Genomic DNA, 23,921 nt, shown 5'->3' on the forward strand with positions numbered 1-23,921 from the left:
GTCCAAATTTTATTTATCTAACATTTTATTTACTTATCGCGTTTACTTGTTCTCTGGCAACTAGGCAGATAGACTTCCTCTGATTGGATTTTGTTCAAATTTTGATAATTTATAAATGTTATGTAAAGTCTGTATACTTAAATTCATCCAGCATTTTTGAATGATCAAGGACAGACATGCATAACTCCAAAAAATATATTTTTCTTGTACCAAGAGGTCTGGAATTCTAAGAATCATGAAAATCTTGAGTTCGAGTTCTTGACGATTAGAATACTTTCTATTTGTATATGGGAAAGTAAAAATTCTGCATTCGAACTGGTCCATTTTGTACCAAATTGTAAATAAAGATATGTTTTGTTATTCTCCTAAATGGATCAAAATCGCAAAATGATGCCATTATTTGCCATTAAATTGAAGCCTTTTATATTTTATCGATTAGATTGCAGCTTCAAATAGACATCGAGGGCTGCAATAGCATGATTTTATTATAATCTTATGAAGAAGTTTTTTCTATATCTGAATATCCTTTATAATATTTTTACACCACATGTATGAAAAAATGCTACAAAATAAAACGAAACTTTATTTAATTCAAGTAGCATTGGAGGTTCTGGTTTTTCTGTGGGAGTTTTTGTCAGGCACGTCTTTCAGTTCTGTCTCCTGAGTGCTCGGGGCTGCAACCTGCCCGTTTTGCTGCAAATGAAATCAGACGTTGTGGGTAATTCATAAAATAATTGAATAAGAAAGAGAAAATGAAAAAAAAAAAAAAAAACACAAAAATGCATACAATAAAAATGTGATCAATTACTTGATAATTATCTCCTTTTCTTTTTCACTTTTAAATTGTAAATAGAAGAGAACCCTACGATACCTCTTAACGTAAGATTTTTAGAGGATATTACTAGGATGTCTCTTAACGAAGATTTTTAAGGAGAAACATTAAAATCCGTATCCATTTTTCAGTCCATTAAATGATATGTTAATTCTATGAGCTACTCTCATTACACATAATTCACATAAACTTTTTATGTGAGCATCAAATAAATGGTAATACAATAAAAAAAAGGAGTAAAATAATCTGTGGAATGAATCAGGACTTCGGGAAGTAAATTCAAATAATTTATTGTTCTATTTTTTCTTTCCCTCATTGCTAATTTGCCAGTCCATGACATACAGATTAGGGCAAAAGAAGTGCATTGATTTTCTAGGTAATTTGAGGTGAGAAGATCATTCAAATGAATAAGTGGGATACTAATATTTTCCAATTACAAGAGTTGAACCCGAAATCTCCTTGAACTGCCTTCCGTAGATTTCCAGGTATTCCTTCTTGTGAAACATTGTGACTTAATTTTTTTTTCTGAAAAGACTATCGGTCATCATATAGGGGGGGGGGGTAATGCCAGATTCCTTATTTATAGAGTCGCTTTGACCAAGAAATTTTTTTACATTTCTTCATCTTCACGAATCTTTGACTGACAAAATGGGATAAGTTATGAAATTACCTTTGAAATGTTATTTGTATCTTATTGTCGAATATAGGGGGCATTTCCTTAACTAAGTATTCTTCTAAGTATTTCATACCCTGTGCTTCTGTTTGCAAAAAATCGAAGATTCTAAGTAAGAAAAATCAGGAAACAGTTTTTTTACTAATCATCCATTTATTCACATCTAGCCACACTTTATTTTTATACAATTTCCGATAAGCAATTCCATATCACGGTTACAAATATTTCTTCAGAACAATAAAAATTATTTTCTTCATAAACTACTAATTTCACGAGAAACTCGCTGGATTTCTGCGTGATCGTTAAAATAAATTTCCTCCAGAGCTACTCATCACTCACACTCCCCGTGAACGTCTACTTTTCTTGATTGTCAAGCAAACAAGAAGTATTTTCTGCATAATGCAGAAATATTTTCTGCATAAAGACAATGGGAATGCAATGCCATCTGGAATTAAGAAGGGGAACTGATCCCGACACTCATAAATAAATAATGCAACATTCAAACATGATGTGATGCAATAGTACGGGGAACTAAAACCACGTACATAGAGATTAAGATCCTCCAAAAAATGAAATCTTCATAATCTGCTATTCTTGTTCTCCTTTATTATTCATTGACCACTCGTAGGGTGACTGGATAAGGCAGACGAAGAAAATGTTTAATAAGGTAATTCGAGATTAGATGGAGCGTAGAAGTGAATTTCTAATTGCTTACTTTATTAGTCCATAAGTACACTGAAGAGCCAGAAAAACTGGTGTAGCAGATCATATACAAATAATGGTGGTGCTCGATGCGGTCGACGAATGTATATAAGACAACAGGTATCTGAGGAGGTTATTACATTGATTCTTGATGTTACAATGGCAGGTTATCAAGATTTAAGGGATTTCCAACGAGGACTAATCGTCGGTGCACGAGAGATGGGGTCCAGCATTTCCGAAGTATCGATGAAATTTGGATTTTCGCTCACGACCATTTCAAGGGTGTACCGTGAATATTTGGTTTCCTGTAAAACTTCAGATCTCCAACAGCGATGCGGCCGGAAAAGGACCTTGACAGGACAGGATCACCGACGACTGAAAACAATCATTACACGAGATAGTCTGTCAACACTTTCTAAGATTGCTGCGGATTTCAATGCAGGTTCATCAACAAGTGTCAGCGTATGCTCTGTGCAACGTACCCGAATTGACATGGGCTTTCGCAGCAGCAGTCCATCTCGTACACCATTGTTGATTCAGTGACACAAAGCTCTGCGCCTTGCCTGACCTCGCCAACACCGTCATTGGACTCTTGATGATTGGAAAAAAGGTTTTCTTGTCTGACGAATCATGTTTCCAAATGTATCGGACGTATGACAGTGTACGGGTGAGGAAAAAACCATATGAATACATAAATCCCTCAAGCCTACAAGGAACTGTTCAATCTTGTGGAGGCTCTGTGATAGTATTGGGGTGTGCAATTGGCATGAAATGGGACCGTTAATACGTCTAGACTCGACCTTGACAGGTAAGCAGTACATTAACATCCTTTTTGACCACGTGCATCCATTCATGCCCTATGTGCATTCCGACGGACGTGGGAAATTCCACCAGGATAGAGCGTCACCCCAGAGGTCTGCAATAGCTATCGAGTGGCTTGAGGAGCACACTTCTGAATTTCGTTCCCTCACTTCCTCAGAGGAATTATCTCCTAATTCCTCTGATATGAACATTATCGACCACATCTGGCAACAGGGTTTTGCAACATGCTATTCTTAGAAGATCTCCACCACCTCGCACTCCCATGGTTTTGTGGGCTGCTCTGCAAAAGTCATGGTGTGAACGGTCTACAAAACATCTTCACAAATTAGTTGAGTTCATATCACTCCCTGTAGCAGTACTTCTGCGAGCTCGTGGAGGCTCTACACCATATCAGATTGGTGTACCAGTTTTTCTGATCCTTCAGTATAAACATTAAATTTCCGATGGTACAAAATCTGTAAATATGTCGCACAAACAGTCAAAACACAGGTAAGAAAAAGATTAGTGGTACAAAATAATACTAGTGAATAACAACGAAAAGTTACTTACAAAAATGTTTTTATTCACACAGTTGACGGTAGGACGATTCGCCCTCTGGGGAGAATGCACGTAGTTGGGAGCCGCAGTCGGCCGGATCTTGTTTTTCTTGAAAAAGCAACGGAAAGTTATCCGGAAAGCTTTCCTGAAACTCTCGTTGCACACGCCATAAATGATGGGGTTAATGGCGCTTTGAGCGTAGGTGAGGACATGAGCTGGAAAATATACTTTCCGATACCAGGATGGAAGCTGAGAAAATAAAAAAGAACTGTAAAGTTGATAATTATGTCATTTCAAATTGCAGAAACAAGCCCAGGTTTTTAACAATAAACTACTCTGCTAAATCAAAAATCAAGATTTGCAAAGATATTTTTGAAAGGAAAGTAAAAACAAAGAAAAGCATAAAATATGTATAACAAAAATACTGAAAATAATATTAATATTTGTTTCAACAAAATAAATTATTTGCAGTCTACTAATGTGACATCTCATCCACGAGTTTGGTGGTCTCGGTCTACGATGGAGAATAGAAGTTACATGTTCGAAACATAAATCCATAAAGTATTCGTCGTTATGTGATCCTAGTGTAGGGTGTGGATACCTAGATTTAATATCATCTGGTTAGTGTGGAATAGAATTTTCGAACGAGGATGTCGACATCATGACCAGTTCCGCCATCTTACCTTGATTCAGAGTACCGAAGTCCGTTATAAAATAGTTATCTCCCTGTTTCTAAACGGGATATTAACATAAGTAAAATTCAGAAGCAGTTATTAAAATTCGTTTTGCACATCCTCTAATGTCTAATTGCACATTGTGTGGCATAGTATGTTGTTGTTGTTGTTGCTTATCCTCAAAAGATATGGCATATGTCAGATCAGCCCCGGTAGGTTGTTGACCTCCAAAAAATCTATAATAATAAGGGGATTGGACGTTAAGTCTCCCTTAGAAAGTCCGATGCAACCCAGAATGTGATCCGGTGAAGCTGGATGGTCACAGCATTTTTTACAAGTGGGATGGATTTTTCCACCACTTTCAAAGGAAAGACACTTAAGATGACCACTTATTAATCTAGCCAGGGCAGTCTGGGAGAAACTGCCACATTTGATTTCCAGCAGAATGCCGGGGGATGTTCCCCTGTACCATTGGTGCGCAGGTGGAATACGTCATATTAAATTGAATTTAGATCTTTCATTTGAGTATAGTTCTTAATAAGTAAGCGAAGAGCCAGTGACCGTTTCATTCTCACTACCCTCTTTGGTCAATCTATCAGGGACCTCATTACCATTAATGTTTACGTGTGATGGGATCCATTGGAGGAGGACATCGTGGTTCTGAGAGATCTTCCTGGGTTTGAAGGGAATATACACGCTAGTTTCATCGCCTGCAGAGCACCAGCCACTAAGATATTGTAGTGCACTATGATTGTCCGATAAAATCCATAGTTCCCCAAAGTTACAATCATAAAATATGACAGCATCGTCATCTTGTTTCTAAACAGAAGATAAATATAAGTAAAATTGAGAAGCAGTTGATGCAATTCGTTGTGTATATCATCTAATGTCTATAATTGCATGTTGTATAACAATGTATGGTGATATTTTATTACAAAAGCAACAACTGCAAGGGGCTTATGGACTGAAAAATCAAACTATTTTGGTGCGTGGTTTAACACGCATTGCAAAATGTACTTTAAATTAAAGTATTACAACATTTCTAACTAATGAAAACTGCCAGCCATGTAGATAACAAAAATAAATTTTAATTACAAATTAAATTAACAAATATAGAACATGATACATTGGCCGTAATTCCATCGACCAGCACGAAGCAGAAGTTCGGAGCAAGCCGGCGAAGCTAGGAAGTGAGTCACTCGTATTCGTTGGAGAGCAAAGTTCATCTCTATAGGTATGATTGATGCTTATCGCCAACTGGCGAAACAAACAGTCATTTATCGCCTGTTTGGCCGCTGCACTATCATGGCTTCTTTGTTACACAACACATGTACATAAACTAATTCCAACAATAGGACAGTATCATTGAATACACAATGTAGGTAACTGCTTAAGTACCCATTTACTTTAGGGAAGGGGACACGAAATTTTTGTGATATTATTTTTGGGAAAATTTAATTTTTTTGTTTTACTTTTATTCATAAGAGATAGCTACTCAAAGTTATTCGAATCATAATCATCATTCAATTTTCAGATAATTCCGGTCCATTTTCTTTCATAGCTGGTTGACTGACTTGCAAGTCAAAAGCTCGACAAACTTCATATTAAAATATTTCAACTGACTTAAACAATTCTGCAAGTTTTCGGTTTAGCTTAAAATTACTTATAAACCGAAGTTTTTTTTAAAAATAAGATACTGGAAATAAGGCAGCATATTGTTTATTCTTCGAAGGTATTTGAAGGCAAGGTATTGAATATTCTTTGGAAGATAAATATAAGATTTGTTATTTCAGACGTCATAATAACTATTTAAAAGTTACTTAAGTAGATATTAAATCAAAATCAGTTAAGAAATATCTGTATTTGGAAATTGAGTTAAATCCCAGAAATCTGCATAACCACCAGACCCATTCACTATTTCCTCCAAACCTATGTATTAATATTTCATTAGAATGAAGCATGGATCATAAAGCCAGGTGAAAATGAAATCATTTTTTGTTTACTTTTAATCTACACAAATGAACAGAGCACAAAACAAATAAAGACAATGCACGCATTAAGTATCATTTCGAAAAGGGGCCCAATTTATATGACGTTACAATCACTTCAGAAATGTAATTATTCTCATTGCTTCACAGCAGCTTCAGTTTCGCATGACGCAATGGGACAATGGCAAATAGTTGTCCCGATAAGACAACGCTTTGCCATTGTCCCATTGCGGTCGCGTGACCTTTCATTGAGCGCAATAGTGGGTCTGGTGTGAACGGTATTGATATGGAGTAATGGATTCAGTATCATTCTGCACTTTATGACATTTCGAAATCAAAACTTATCTTTCGAGGAAAAAAAAACAACACCTTGATATAAATTAAGCTGTTAGTAAATTTTTGATACTTTTTTTAAATATGAAATAATTGTCATGATTTTAGATTAATTAAATCCTGAAAGAATCTGACTAAAATATATTATAAAAATCTAAAAAATAGGTATTAATTTTGCATATATAATATTCTAAGTAAATTAGTATCCATAAATAACCTAGGACAATGAAATTCGGTAAATATGTTTTCGAATATTCTAAAATATGGTTTCTAAAACTTTTTCCTAGTTCACTTTTATAATTGAAACTCTGTTTCAGTTTTAAATGTGTTCTATAACCGCATCTGTTAAGAAATTTTTTCTCCGATTCGGATATACAAAAATTGTTTAATTATACGATAAGGAAGTATTAATTCCTTTTGAGTAAAAAGAAATCCTCATATCCAGCATTTTTTAGTCTTTCCGTCATTTCTTTTCTCTTTGTTTTAAAATACATACCACCGACATCTTTAAGGTTAAGACAAAGGTGCAACCGTTTCAATGTCAGAGCTTTAAAAAATGCACTGAAGCAGCATGGAACTTCCAAAATTTTCGTTTGACATTCTTAATACAAAAACAATGAAAGACTTAAGATACAGATTTTGCTGAAAAAACACATACCTCTTGCTGAGGGGGTTTAAAATAACGATAAAGAACGACGACTTGAAACAAAACCCAGAAAGCAAGGTAATTAAGGACATACATAAACAGCACCTTTATTACCTGAAAAATAGTATTGTTTTAAAAGAGGTGAAAATTGTAATCAGCCAAATCTAAAAATATTAATTATATCAAATGCAACTTTGATTTTGACTGAAAAAACCGAGAACCCCGCTGGAGAAAATAAAGACTTATTAATACTCCGCTCACACCATCAGCGGAAATGGTCAGTGACGCTTTCAGTTTATGTGTGCTTATATTAGTCATCTTGTATTGAATGGAGGAGTGTATTTGCATTTTTGGCAACATAAGTGTTATAATTCAAATATGTGATATAGCTGAATTAATTCCCACAATTTTTACTGCGAATTTTAAGATCATGCTTAGTTAAAATTAGCATCTGAATCGTCCATACACAACTGAAAGTTCATTGCAAAAAGAATTACTAATATAAATTGGACCGCGGTGGGCTGGTGGTAAGTTCTCGGTTTCGGAAACGTAGGGTTTCAGGTTCGAGGTCCGATTCCACCGAAGAACCAACGTGCAAGGTTAACCGGTATACGTTAAATCTGTCGGGGTCAAACGTCCTCCTTCTGGTTCCCTTCTGGTGGAAGCTTGGAGAGAGAGTTGCCAGATCAAGTGCCACCCACGTCATCTAACCACGGTTCAAAATGACGAATTTCATCTCAATATAGCCCTAATGTTGCTTAAAAACTGGACGTTAATATAACTAAACTATTAACATCAATTTACAACACATTGCGATATATGTATTATTTAATTTTTTGAAACTAAAAATTGCATTATTTTTTGGTTTTGCTTCTACATTGTAACAAACATACGTTTTTTTTTTTTTTTTTTGTTTAAATTTTTATGCAACGATGATTTGAGTAAAAAATTCATAACTCAAGCCAACTGTTTCATGCTGAAATGTCTTCCAAACATTAAGATTAATTTTTCATTATTATCTGCTGTCTCTATTTACGACTAAATCATCCCATTTTGATACTTCTCCCCAAACATCTTAGCAGCGTATAGAAATCTGGTAACTAAGCAACAACTAGTTGACAGTCAAAAAATTATTTTCGACGACGTTTGCGTATAGACAAGATGATAACAGAAACGATCGGAAAAACAGCTTAACCTTTAAATGTATATTGTTGCCAATTGTGTCCGTTTGAAACTTGAGTGTGGCCGTTTCCGAAAGCGCATTGATAACCATTGACAATAAATCATGTGTGAAAAAAAATGTTTACATTACTTTTGGCAAGTAAGTTTTTTTTTTTTTTAAAAATTTGAATGTGGTGGGTGATGAAGTTACCTGAAGAGATAGTTTCATAGTTTCTATTGCCTATTTAGGAGTGATCTGTCTAACTGTTAAAATATTACTTCCCATTTGTTGTCAGGTGAGCTATTAATATTTGACGTTGTATTTGAAAATTATATTATATACAAGCTACAGTTTTGGGAAGTACTGTAAGTTGCCAAAAGTCTACATACAATTTTTTTTCAAGATAAATATGCCATATAATTACATGGATTTATTTCTTTATTTCTTATGTAAGCTACGACTATTTTCCTATAATAAACGATTTCATCACGAAATAATCACACATTTAAGGGTTAAACAATAGAATTTCTGGATGCTTCATCTTCATTTTAGGGGAATTATAAATTGAAAAGCCCCGAGACCGAAGTAGCTTTATAAATCATACTTCATTGTTTGTAATTGCTTTTTTAAGACATAAGCTGTTTATACTATTATGATGTTAAAATCAAGAGGGGTTTTTTGTTTCGATTTATATAATAGTTTTTACTTTAATGAACTTCTTATTTCTATTTTTCAGTCTCCGTCATGTGCATGATAACTTAAATATCAAACATGCCGCTGGTTTCAATCTGTTGCCTATCTCCATTGCAGAGTTATTTCATTTTAAAAAGAGGAAGTTTTATGGGGGAAGAATTCTGCTATCATTAAAGTTTAGGTGACAATGAAAATTGTAAAAATATTGCACTGAAATTTTTTTTATTGAAAAGGATATCATTTTTTTTATTAAACAAAACCAAATAATACACCTGATCTGGAAAATATTTAAAAGCAAACAATAAAAATTTAAGGATGAATTAAAAAATTATGTTTTAGTTCATAAATAAATTATTGATCGGATTATAGAAAATAACAATTTAATTTTTATCTTCTGTAATCGATATATCTAATTTTCTATAACATTTATTTGAATTGAACACAGCAATTTTTATGAGGATAAATTGTACATTATTTTTAAAATTGATTAATAATAATCAAAAGTTGTAAAATAATCATCATAATACTTTTACAATCAAAATTATAAAACTGACAATCAAATTTTTAAAAAAAATTTCACTAAGAGTTACATAAAGCCAACCTTTTTCCTGTATTTCATTTTCAAGGGGTGTTCTCTCAGAAACAATTGATGTTCGTATTTATCTAACTGCAGGATGATTGCAGTGTAGGCGACAGCCATGACCGTCAAAGGCATGTAAACCAAGAGAATGAGTATCATCAGCCAATAGTATTTCAGGAGAAACCCATTCTCATTACACCACACCTGAAATGCAAAACAAAATAAGGCAATGCAAAGAATGTCACCTCGAGTTTTGAACCATGTGTGACGCAACTGCATTTATTATTTTCGGCTGGTGTCTACAGGCCAGCCTTCCGAAGTTCGGGCTAAATTGAAAACAGTTTTTGATAGTACCTAGATTTAAACCAACTTTCTCTCAGAATATAGAAATTTAGTTAAAAAAAATACTTTAAAGAAACTTTTATTTAATTATAAAATATATATATATATATATAATTTTATTTTTTTATTGTTTTGTAATTACTAATATTTAATAGAATTTCAAAATGAGTGGATTTTTTCAAAGGAACTACCAGTGGTACCAATCTCGTTAATACTTGAGATTATCAATAGATCAATGTAAAAGTAAATTCTGAAATAAATTAAAATTGTATATAATTATACAAAATGCAAACGTATAGCGATTTCAAAATTTTACCACACAAAAAAGGAAAAGGAAAATTTCATTACTGAGAAAGGCATTCCAATAGTTACATAACTTGAGAATTCTAATAGAAAGAGAAATAAATAATGTGTATCAAAAGCATGATTTATAAAAATAAATAATTGACAGAATTTGAATCAAATTTCTGGAAAAGAATAAATTATATCATAAATATTTAACATAAACACATTTTACCCCCCCCCCCCCCCAATCATGAGTGAATGTTTTCAAACTTCATTACATGAATCAAGCTACTTTTCAATCCTATTTGCATCAAATGCTTTCATTTCACTTTACAATTTTATTATCTTTTGTGTTCGACATACTTTTGCATTGTGGCAAATATCTAGTTATACTTTTAAAAATTGTCACCAAATGACATAGAATAAATGAAGCATAATTTCAAAGTTCCTTGATGCAAGAAATTAAATCTGTTCATTTATATTGCAAAATTATCAATTTATAGTTATTGCGATCTTAATTTATTTTATGAATTCATTCGCCTACTTCATACCTCCTCGTAGTCATGCCATTTCCTCGTCTGCAGCCACCTCCAGATGGCAGTTGGAGAAGCACACATCATGGCCGCCACCCAGGTGGCAACGACGATGATCCAGGCTTGCCCTCGGCTGAGGCGACGAGAGAAGGGGAACACGATGCCCAGGAGGCGGTCCCCCGATATGATGATGAGTGAAAAGACGCTGGCGAGTAAGAATGTCACTGAAAAGATAAAAAACTGAATCGCATTTCACTTCACATTTATCGAAGTGGTCTACGTACAGTACAACTTGGCTGTTGCAAAGCTGATGGAACCACAGTTTTCTAAATTTTGAATGAAGTGTTAAAAAATGAGTACAGCATTTTTTTTTTAAAATTAAGTCTAAAATTGACAGCAAGAACATTTTTAATATTTACTAGTTTTGGTAGTTAAAATATATGAATGTTAAGTCATTTTATAAAAATAAATATAATTATAAGAAAAAAATTCTTATATAAAATTATACATGTACGAATTATAATATATAATTATATTCGTACACGAGAATTTTTTAAAGAATCGAATAATTCAAAAAATAATAATTTGAATGTATAATTAAGTCATTTTAATAAGCAAATAATATAAAGCACTTTGAATACAACAGTTACAAACTTCAAAATATACAGAACGATTCACGCGAAGCAGAATGGAATCAGAGGACTGCGAAATGTTATAATGATTTTTGGATAAAATCCGATTATCGACCAATTCGAATTAAAAATGCTCGAGTTAGCAAAACTTCTTCATATTTATTAATCGTTAGGCACAAATATTCTATTGTACTTATTGGGACCGCATGGATTTTTTCCATTTTGTAGTTCGAATTCCGTTACATAATCGATAGGAAATTTGAAATTGCTCAAATCGGAAAAAAAAAGAAAGAAAATATCAAATTTCCTTTATTTCTTTATTAGTTTTAAAAAAACTTATGTACACTACATGAAAAAATTAGTAGGGCAGTTATATTTTTTAATTATGATTTGTATTTTGATAATATTAATCTAAATTTTCTTTTTACGTTCTTTGATTTTTTTTAAAATTTAAATGAGTAAATTTTATCAACTTCTAATAAAATTAAGAAAAAACAGTACTGAACGATTTTTGGTATGTGAAAAAAGTAGAAATATACATGCTAAAATAATTGTTCTGGACGATATTATAGACATTAAAAGTGAGTGTTTTATTCTTTTTAACGGTTTTTATTAAGAAAAATATTCTATTTTATTTAAAACAGTTGTTTTCATCATTTTTAGGAATAGTTATCTTAGGAACAGTTGTTTCCATCTTTTTTTCATCATTTTTAGAAAAATCTTTAAATAAGCTTCAAAACTGTCTAATTGTCACCGACAAAAATGATGACAAAAGCGTTAGAGTGATTGTAGCCAGGTACAATCAGCCAAAATACTGTTTTGAACTTAAAAAGAAATCCTGGTAGTCATTAAATCAAAAAGAAGATTGGCAGACCTAAAAAAAACTGATGCAACCGACCAAAGAAAAATCTTTCTGGAACTTTAAAAAAAAAAAAAAAAAAGAATGAAATTGTTGCCAAAGCTCAAAATAGTGCAGGCATCACACTCGTTTCAGGAAGAATTGCTTACAACAGCATGAAAAGCTTCAAAAGTTCGTATTCAGAAAAAGGAAACATCAACCTAAATGGATTGAGATACACATTGAATACCGATTGCAGTTGGCTAAAAATCCCATGTTTCAAAATTCAGAATGAACCTCCATTATATTTTCTGATGAGAAAAATCTAATTTCAATGGCTCCAATAGTTACCAATGCTATAGGCATTGTCTCTGCAACAAAGCGAAGACTTATTCTCCCAGATAAGAGGGAGAGGGGAGTTTTATGGCAGTCAGGCAAGGAGCAAGAATAAGCCTTGTTTTCAAGAATGGCAAACCTAGTGTTACTGAGTGTCAGGCATAAATATACAGACATACCCAAGTCTTGAATTCACATCTTCTTTCCTATGGCGTTGAGCTAAGCGGAGATGACTGAATTTTTCAATACGACGGAGTACATATCTAATGGGGTTAAAAATTTGTTTGCAGCAAATAACGTTTGGGTTTTACCTGGCATGTTAAAATTCCAAAACTAAACTTGTAAAGTATATATGGGCAAGGATTGTTCGCCACGTTTAAAAGGAAGGCAAGCAGTTTGAATATGTAAATGAGCTTCGGAGAGTGTTGCTTGATATATGGGGAAAAGTTTGCCAAACAAAAAATCAAACTTTATAAGATTTGATTCTAAAGCGAATTTTTGAGATAATCAAAACCAATAGTGGAAGAATTCTCTATTTAATAATTCTATTATTTACACTATTTAGAAGTATCTTTCTACTTTTTGCACTGAGAATGTAGCAGCCCGAACAGATTTTTTAAATTGTAATTTATTTGTTTGTTTATTGCAATTTACTAAAATTTAGTTATCTGTCCTACAGTTTTCACGCAGTGTGCGAATATTTTTTAACGGAATAGCTACCATTACTATTAAGTTATTGCTCTTCACAAAGATATAAAAACTTACTTTTAAGTTAAATATAATAAAAAAATTTTAATTAATATATTCTAGAAGTTAACATACGAAAAGCATTGTTGCCAAAAAATTAACAATTTTGTTAGAGATAGTCTGATCCTGTCAGGTTATTTATAAAAATTTGCAAAGTACTGGAAAGGTTGCAGAATTTTGAATGTCTTACCATGAAAAAAACCATCCAATTTGCAGTAAATTTTTCCTAAAATGAAGTTCTGGTAGGCATCTACTACGATGATAGTCCAAGAACAGCACAGAATGGTCATGAGATCAGCCAACGCCATGTTGCAAATGAAAATATTCGTACAGGTCCGCATTCCCTGTAAAAAGAATGAAAGAATGGGAATATACCAGCAGTAAGATTATTAATTCAAATAAACTCAGCCAAAATTTACTTAATTTTGCTGCTTAAATTTAAAATCGAATATATAACACAATTGCTAAAAAGATGACAACCAAATTAAAATGAAAAGGCTAAAAGAATTTTTTTAAGATTTCAATTAGTGCAAAACGTCAGCGCATATGTGAATACACATATCAGCGTAAACATGAATATACGAAAATGGAGATTCTATTCAATTCAGAAAGAGAAGTAAAAGAACAGTAACGTCATTATGTTTGATATGGATATCTGTATCAAAGCTATATCTTTCCGATTTATAATCTAAAAATAAGTCATTTACAGATGTTGTAATTCAATGCATGAATTACAAGGCATCTATAAGTATCTCAAGTGTCCCAAGAATCATTTTAGTGCAATACGGTTATATCTATTAAAACAGAAAATGGCTCCATTATTAAGAAACCCACTAAGTAAACAGGTTAACAGCAGGTTACAGCCTTTTCGATAGCTTTTCAGCAGACTTACGAAATGAGGTGTTCATCTTTTCATAAGAAAAAAAGTGAAGAAGATAAAATCAATTTTGTCGCTTCATTTTTTTATTAATTACTCGTTGATATGGGCAAATATCCGTGAAAATAAAATTTTAACCCCTTTCCAATTTTATAAATAAAGGAGCGCAAGTTATTATCGATATGCACTTGACTAGCTGATAACCTGATCCCCTGGAGATCCAAATTTTTTCATAATGCCCCATCAATTCTTTTTTTTACAAACACTGCCGTAAACTTTCCTCGACTAACATACACCTCCTTTGAATTCTTTTTAAAATGAATGAAAGCTTTTCAAATCTAGCCTGTAAATATATTTTTCAAATGTTAGAAATTGAAGCAATTTCACCTTTCCATTACTGCATGCCATTCGCATACAACCGGCCATCCAACATAGATGTATAAAGCATTTTTCCCGTGACCAAAGTACACCTTATGTAAGGCGCATCTTGTCGTCTTTCCCCGCTTGTGTGGTTATCCAGAAGCCGACCAGTGGTACTCTTCCTATGGCAAGTAACCTGGGGTAAAGCTCGTCTTGTCATATATCATTTTCAGACGTCCTCTGTCAGCTTAATTTTCTCCGATTTTTTTAAAAAACTTTTAATATTTTTTCGCAATGATTTGCAATAAAAATAGATGAAGTTCATGATGTGGACATTGACGAGGAAATATCCTGTGTTATGTGCAGTTAACTGGAGTCGCCTTAAACACAGAGAAGCGCAACTCTTTTACTGAGTATTTTGCACAAAACAGGATATGACCTTGTTAGGACAAGCATTGTTAACGAAATGTATGATAAGGCTTTGGAAAGAAAACTATAAAACAGTGTAACTGATTCTTATTATATATGACATTATTTTAAAATAACTCATAAAGGAGGTATTTATGTTTTCTTGCACAATCCGTAAGGCAGCTGGCCCGTTCCCGTTAATCCCGGTAGGATAACCATACATCAGCCATCTTGCCCGTTGTGGGGCCACTCCCTCTTGTCCTTACCCTATTAAACTGGACTTGTCTGGAGTTTTTGGCAAATTGTAGGTAAAATGAACGGACATTAAAGGACCGGCAAATTTGAAGATCAGTCTGGCCGTGCATCCATCCCAAAATCTTGTGTCATCCAAAGTCGCTGCTCAGTTTAAAAACTTAAATTTTAAGAAATCTTATATTTTCAAGAACTTTCTAATGATTTGGAATAATGAGATCATTATGGAGTTTTTTAATTCTTTTAAATGGAATCCACAACTATCAATGTCATAAATATAGAATTCAGGTTTATGATGCTTGGAGATGAATTCAAAGCAGTTTGAGTGCACTTTCAATGCACTACAGAAGCGGAAAGAAAATGCGATGTATGCTCATAAGAAGTTGGTGATAAAAGTCAAAAACAGCGACAGAACTTGGGTTGGAATTAGTTAAACATACAAACCGGAATGGTTTCCAACTAAAACTAAAAATGACGTCCTTTCTGGATTCTACACACCAAGGGGAACTAAAATATTTGTGATCTAAATTTATATCTTTTCTTATGGCCTGTCGAAGACGGTAGGATGAAAGATTTATAGCGATATCCTCAAGGCAACGGGCAGCGGAAACAGTCCCGTTGCCTTGCGGATTAAATTAAAATCTTTGTAAAAAAAGTTTTTAATTTAAACTAAATGTGCAAGAAAACATAAACATCTCAGTTATGACTTATTTAAAAATAATGTCACATTTAATAAGAATCAATTATACTGTATTATAATTTTATTTTCAAAGTGTTGTCCAACATTTTAGTTAACAATGCTTGCCCTAACAAGGTAATATTCTGTTTTGTGCAAAATACTCAGTAAAAGAGTTGCGCTTCTCTGTGTTTAAGGCGACTCCAGTTAACTGCGTACAACACAATAACACACAACACATAAACTGCAGCAACACAGGATATTTCCTCGTCAATGTCCACATCATGCACTTCATCTATTTTTATTGCAAATCATTGCGAAAAAATATTAAAAGTTTTTTTAAAAAAATCGGAGAAAAATAATCTGACAGAAGACATCTGAAAATGATATATGACAAGATGTGCTTTACCCTAGATTAAGAGTACCACTGGTTGGCTTCTGGATAACCACACAAGCAGTGAAAGACGACAAGATGCGCCTTACATAAGGTGTACTTTGGTCACTGGAAAAATGCTTCATACAGCTCTGTTCTGTGGTAACGAGGTGGCCGATTGTATGCAAAACGGCATGCAGAAAGAAAGAGAACAGCTTTTTGAAAGATTAAAAAAAAAAAAAAACTTTTAAAACTCTTTAAATGCAACTTAAAAGCTATGATTTAATTTTTATATATATATATATATATATATATATATATATATATATATATATATATTTAAAACATCAAAGTACATATGAAAAAATAATCGATTTATAATCAATTAAAAAATTTTAACATTTGATAGGAGCGATAGTAACATTTGATAAAAAAAGGACTAAAAATTAATATAAAATTTGATTAATTTATTTTGTTTTGTTTTTGTTTTTTGTCTATTATCGAGTCTCTTTTATATCTTTGTACTGAAAGTGAAGTTGTGAGAAGAATGTGCATAAAGGTAACTACACTGATAAATGATGATTACTAACTAATCTTTTCCGGCCAAATAGGATGAAAAATGAAATGTAAGGATTGCAATGCACGCGTATCACTAAGAAACGAGATTCAAACATTCTTCACTATTTCTTTGACGTGCATTTAGAATATGTTATAGTTAATAGTTGCTATAATTTTTTATTATATAAAACAAGAAAATAGGCTTCAATTATTTAGTTCGTTTTCTGAATACTAGTAGATATGAATTTCCATGATAGCAGCATTATATTTTTAGCAATAATATTATAGACTTTTAAAAACTCCTTTTTAGTGTGCATGAAATCACCAAATATGTTAATGGGTTGCTATCAATTCATTCCGCATGAAGAATTTTTAAAGAGATTTCTAAGACAAATTCAATTCGATGCCGCGCAGTAATAGTTTATGTAAGCAATTTTATAAACAATTCTCTTTTTCTTAATTAAATTTTTTACTATTGTTAATAAATATGTTTTTTCACTTATTCCGAAAATAAAGTTTTTATAACAATAATGTTTTAATTAAATTATTAATCTTTCAACTAACAAATAATAATTAAATGTTAAATGAAATTTTTTCACTATTCTTCAATTATCTTTCTTATATAATTCAATAATAATTATTGAAAAAAATCAGCGAAAGTGGTCTCTCCAGAATTGTTACGCATACTTTCTAATAAACGAACTTATGCATTATTAATGACATGCTACTGGCTAACAATAGTTTTGAAAGTGCCTATTAGTATACGATCTTTGGTGATGAATCCCTGGATATATTAATACACAAGCACGGTTGAATTCAAAATGAAGCAACGAATTATAACTGCATTCCCAAATTCACGGACTAAATTTTACATATTTATATCATTGCGTTTTTCAACTATTGCCTATAGCATGCTTGTGTAAATATTGACTGAGAGACGGTCAATCCCTAGACAGATTTAGTTTTTCAAATTCTTTACATATCTAATTTTTGGACATTAAATATGTGAACAAATCTTATAGTTCTAGCTTTCTTCGTTTTGTCCTGATCACTTGCGTTTGCAACGGCAGATAACCTTCTTACATATAAATTTCCTTTAAAATCTACAAATTTGATTTAGATACCACATTCAAAAATGTGATTGTTATAGCTCAACGCGTTTTTGAGTTATCTTGCTCACGGACAGACATCATTTCAGACATCGAACTTGATTGACATTATTGATTGATTACTTGATCAACATTGTCGAACTTGAAAACAAGAATATTCGTCGTAAGTTCAAGTTCGATTTTTTTTTCCCGTTTTTGACGATTACAATACTTTTTTTTTTTTTTTTGTACGTATGCTTCACATAAGAGAAAGTAAAAACATGCTAAGTAAGATTGCCATCAATGCGAAAAATGATAATACTAATAAAATTTATTGATATGGCTTCAAAAGATCGGGAGTTGCGGTCCGAATGTTGCACTTTAAGATAATCAGTAAGCTACAGAGGATGTAAAAGTTCAAGTCTGATATTTTGATAATTCTGACTTGTTTCGCTTTTAATGGAATAAATGTGCATAATTAGTGTTGAAAAAAAATTCATCGAATTGATTTCAAATTCATTCATCAAATTGAAAAAGATTTATTGAAGTGTTTAGCACATAGGTAATAATAAGGCATTTTTATTTTCTCGTACACGAAATATACAGAGAAAATGTTTTAATTGTCAAAAAATTCAAATTTGAGATTTTGCCGAATCATCTCATTTCAGACTTCCTCGAGCCCTAAAATGACCTTTTTGGACTGATGTCTTTTTTTGGGGGAATATTATTCAAAAACACTTTTAATTAAGGATGAAATTTGGTATGAAACACTTATATCAAATGTGTGGATTTCCATTTGTCTGTCCAGCTGTCTGAATGCAACTTAACAGGATAATTACAAAAGGTAAAGAGATAGAAAGATAAAACTTTGAGGGGGTTTAGCATCTAAAATGTAGATCCGTATAAAATTTGAAATCAAATCCATCAAGGGATCGGTCGGTTGCTATTGCGGCATGCACAAGAACGCGATGACTCGAAAATGCAATGACTTGAACAAATGAAATCTGCGACATATTTTATTTAGGCCGGCATATTTTCAGGAAATGGAATGATGAGTAGTGCAAAAATCGTTCAAAATACTGTAAACGGTAGAGCATTAATGCTCTTACGCAAATTTAGTAACTGTATGTATAATTATATCCACAATGACTAAATTTGACACGTAGTTTTTTTTAAATAAATTAGGGACTCAATGGAAACGGTTTTCAAAATTCCTAATCGATTTTTGAAAAGTCAAAAATGAATCCTGATTTCATCATTTTTCCCAACAATTTCGGAGGATATTTTTCTATAAAAACCTTTTCATGTCAATTTAAAATTTAAAAAATGAGCGTTTCAATTATGTCCCTTTTATTTTGAACCATTTTCTTCTTTCGTTTTAATGAATTTTCGAAAACAAATTTGATAACTATGTTCAAATGTCCTTTCGTAATGTGGTACGGAAATGCCCGCTCAACCATTGCTATTCTCCGCCCAGTTTTCTTTAGAAAGAAACTTCAGTGTATTTGAGCATCCGGTTAAGGTTTACAATATTCAGACTGCGATACATATAGAACCTCAACCTCAAAGAAACGTTAGGAGAAATAGTTTCGTAGGACACATAATTTGTTTTTAAACAATTAGCTCCCAATGTGTTAAAAAAATTGTAAACATTAAAGGAAAATATGGAAAAAATGGCCTCATTTTGATAAACAATATTGTAGATAAGATCTTCTAAAAAGATTTCATTTATATTTGATCTACCCTTGTAAAAAATTTGTTTTAAAAACTATCGATTTTAAAGAATTACATGGAGTTGACCCTATTTCGCATCGAGGGAAAGCATGACGAGAAATTATTTGTATGTAACTTTAACATGTTAAACCAATAGCAGTATTCTTAAAATAACATTTAACGTACCCTCCCAAAAGAAATAAATACTCTAGAGATTGAGATAGAACGAAATTCACTTGATGTCTAAAAATTCTCTATCATTTTCATGAAATGATCCATTAGCATTTTAAAATAAAACGTTTCTAAATTATAGGATTGTTATTTAAAATAGTAACTTTTGGGTACTAGATTTTTCTTTTGTTGGGCCTTTATTAATTCAAATGACATAAAATATAATTTTTTACTTCATTTAAACCGTTTTTCATGTTAGATGTATATGCTTTTTAGTAACGATTTAGAAATGAGCTGTTTGTCCTGATTTAAGCGGTTACACTTTTCCAGTTTTAGTTCGCAGTGAAAGTTAATTTAATCTCTTCATTTGAGCTTTTGTCAACGAGATGGCAACACACTGACGAATACCGAATTTTCTTGATAATTTGCTCGAGCAGGTTACATTTTAGTTTATATGAAAAATATATTTCTGTAACAAATGCATGCTTAAAATATTTTTTTAAAAAAATTGTTTAAAATATAAAGACATTTATACTTCAACAGGTATTACTGATTCACACACACATTCATCTTTATTATTAGTAGAGATAATGAAGTTGATCTGAGATCTGATCGCACTACAGAGCAGATCATTAAGATTATAGCTACCACATTTGGATCAAACATATCTTGAAAAATACAAATTTGCACTTTGTAGCAAATGTTTTGATATTTTAACTAATAATATTATTTATATTAAACCTGATATTCCTTTGTGATAAATTCCGAAATCACTTCAACAATAAATAATGCTTACATCATGTTAAAATACAAAATATTATATCTTCACTTATCCAATGTGTGTGTGTGTGTGTGTGCAAACATAGATTAGCAGTTGCGTGACTGAAAAGAAGAAATTTTTGAAATTTTAAAACTTTGATGTATTTAACAGCAGAAGGCCTAATTTACGTACAAAGAGTAAATGGTAAAAAATGCGTCAGTCTATATCGCGACAGTAGACCAAAATTTTTCCTTTCAGTGATATTACTACGAGATTTTTATAGGGATTTCTTTGATACGTGTCAGAATCTTAAATATCTTTAAAAAATGTTGTAAGCATTAAGGAATTTTATCCCTTCTCTCGGAACGTGAGAAAATGCTGAGATAAGCTGTTTTATACAGCGCGTGTGGAATTACTTAAATGAAAAAGAGGAATGGGATCAGGAAATAAAAGAACATTTTAAAATGAAATTAAAATGGACTAAATTCAGATAAAAATTAGGAAATTAATAAGGATTTAAATTAGATTAAGAGATATAATTGTGTGTGTGTGTGTGTGTGTGTGTGTGTGTGTGTGTGTGTGTGTGTGTGTGTGTGTGTGTGTGTGTGTGTGTGTGTGTGTGTGTGTGTGTGTGTGTGTGTGTGTGTGTATGTGTGTGTGTGTAATGATATTTAAACTCTAATTTCAATTTAATTAATTTCCAAGGTTTTATCTTAATTTAGCCCATACTAACTTCATTCTAAAATATTCTCTTATTTCTTGATCCAATTCCACTTTCTTTACTTAATTAATTCAAGAGAAGCTTTATAAAATCGCTGAATCGGCTAAATGCCGATTCATTCACACGCTCCGCGTGAAGGGATAAAAAACTGTCCAGTGAGCACATTCTTTTTAAAAGATCCCTGTATTTCCTTTACATGTGATTGACATGAGTCAGAAATCCCCATCAGAATCTTATTAATATATTAACACTATGAAGAAATATTTTCCCTATCAAAATCTCAGGTTATATAAGACGAGGGATAATTTATTTCCGGGTTTTTTTTTCGACTTCTGCGTTTGTGTCGCGCTGTGGCAGACGTGCCATGTCCGCTTCTCTGCTTGTAAATAATTATGCTTTCCCGATGGATTAGAATGAATTTTAAAAAGATAAAATGTATCTGCAATGCCTTCAAACCAGCATTCTGCTTCACATAAAATAATGCTTATATATATATATATAAGCGTATTTAACATCACTGTTAAAGATAAAGAGACATGACGGCATCAATTATTTTGTCATTGCGAAATAAGTTTCTGTTTAATTATTATTTATTTATTTATTTTTACAATTTTTTATTTTGCTCTTATAATTAAGGTTTAGCTTCACAAGAAGCAACAAAGAAATTTTTTTAATTTTTAAAAATTGTTCTTTTCCTAAAGCATTATCGAATCTATAAGAATACATTATCGCTCTTATCAATTGGAAACTTCTTTCATATTGTGGTAAACTGAATTTTAAGTGAAATAAGGAGAATTTTTAATTAATCAATGATCCTCTGAAATATTGCATAAATTGTGAAAAAAAAAAATCATTCTGTAAAACACAAAAGACAACAATACTGAGCGATACTTGTCTAGTATTCAGCAAAAAAATTTTTATATTAGTTGAAGTTTGAATTATTTCTATTTCAAATTAAAGTTTAAATTTTAGAGGACAGAATCGAAAATTAGAGAAATGCTTAATGGATAAAAAGATGTAAGGCTTCTAAAATAGCACGTATTTCCCGTTCATCAAATTTCCAGTTTTAAAATACTTCGCTAAGAAAATCATGATGGGAAAGCCACCAGTAAGGTAACCAGTTGTTCGTTAAAGCTGGATAAATATTAGTTAAAATTATATTTCTATGTTTTGTAAAGATAATTTTAACTTCAATGTTGCCATTCTTATTGAATAAAAAAGTTATATATAGTTTAAATAATTTTATTTGTTTATTTAATTTAAATGACTGAAATTTCGGTTACTTGTGTGTGTATTTTGCGTATGCTTTTGTATTTGTCGATGAAATTACTTCTTCTCTACATTTGGAATCAGGAGATAACAGCCATTGTTGCTATAAATTCTTGCCTCTTCTTTATTTGTCACCGAGTTCCCATTCGTGATTTTTATAATAATGTTATATCATTCTTTACGTGATCGGTTTTTTTAGAACAATCTGTAATTTACTGGGATTCAGAACGTTTGATGCAGTTAGTACTTCCATTTTAATTTAGAACTAAACGGATAGCAATGGCAATTAGATTCTGTGCTCATAAGAAGATTTTTTTTTTTGTTTAAATTTTTATAAGACTGTGGGATGAAAATATTTTCACTCCGAACAATGCTAAATATAATAGTTAAGAATTATACAAACTCATAAAACAAAATAGTTCTATCAAAAATTATCTTTAGGAATAACTCTCTGCATACATTAAATTTATTACAGAATTCTTTGATCATTAAAAAACAATTATGTAGACATAAATTCGCTTCAATAAAATAAAAAATAAGACTTACTTTGATTCGTAACATTACAACTAGGATTGCAACATTTCCAAATATCCCCATTACCATTATAGGTAACAGTGCGAGCACTTTGAGGGCAATTTCGTGAGTAGGTAAACGTATCCATAGATTTGTGTGATTCGAAAAATCCAAATCACTCACATTAAAATCTGCTACTTGAGTTTCCCGCACAAACGGCATTAGCAGGGCCATGTTCGAAGTAAACATGAATGCACAAATGAAGTCATAGCACCAAAACAAAATAAAACAGAAAACTTATTGTATTTGAAATATACTTCAGATCATAACAACGATTCGAGTTGTAACAACCACAATCAAAACAATGGATCGATTTATTTTTCTAGGCCTAAATATCAAGTGATATCAAAGATATCATGTATTATTTATTTTTATAGATCACTGCATACGTTAACGGACGGACCGACGACTGCTGATGTCTCACAACAAGACAGAAGGTCGGTTGAGCACCTTTCGAAAAAGAAATAATAAAATTATCAAAAAGAATTCAGTGACGCTTATCGAAATTGATAAGCATATCTATTGCGTCTGCTTCTGTGTTTGTCAGAGTCACAATCGTTTCATTGGATGGAACATCGAAGAGCATCAGGCGGATACAGTAAAAAGTTTGAACTAGTAAGTACAGAGAAATCAGAAAAATACGTAGGTGTAACAACAAAAGGAGTCTTTTTCCTTTATTCTTATACTTACTTTCATTCTAATATTCAAAGAAAAAAATACGATTACACTTCACACATCGTTTTGAAAGATTTGATAATGGTACTACA

General features: G+C 31.9%; 1 protein-coding gene across 2 annotated transcripts; it reads right to left on the minus strand.

The window, feature by feature from the left end:
* Window positions 1–563: 563 nt before the first annotated feature.
* Window positions 564–23,598, minus strand: LOC129967078 (substance-K receptor-like). 2 transcript variants are annotated; one of them, XM_056081743.1, is made up of 7 exons: window positions 23,128–23,598; window positions 13,546–13,699; window positions 10,821–11,026; window positions 9,664–9,846; window positions 7,220–7,321; window positions 3,579–3,815; window positions 564–693 (listed from the first exon to the last, which is right to left on the minus strand). In XM_056081743.1, exons 1-7 carry the CDS (start codon window positions 23,341–23,343, stop codon window positions 592–594), a joined length of 1,200 nt encoding a protein of 399 aa, XP_055937718.1. In that variant the 5' UTR covers window positions 23,344–23,598; the 3' UTR covers window positions 564–591. The 2 variants fall into 2 exon arrangements, with proteins under 2 accessions (XP_055937718.1, XP_055937719.1); XM_056081744.1 differs by lacking the exon at window positions 7,220–7,321.
* Between the last annotated feature and the right edge of the window lie 323 nt (window positions 23,599–23,921).

The sequence above is a fragment of the Argiope bruennichi genome, chromosome 4 (assembly GCF_947563725.1).
Source record: "Argiope bruennichi chromosome 4, qqArgBrue1.1, whole genome shotgun sequence".
Taxonomy (NCBI): Eukaryota; Metazoa; Arthropoda; class Arachnida; order Araneae; family Araneidae; genus Argiope; species Argiope bruennichi.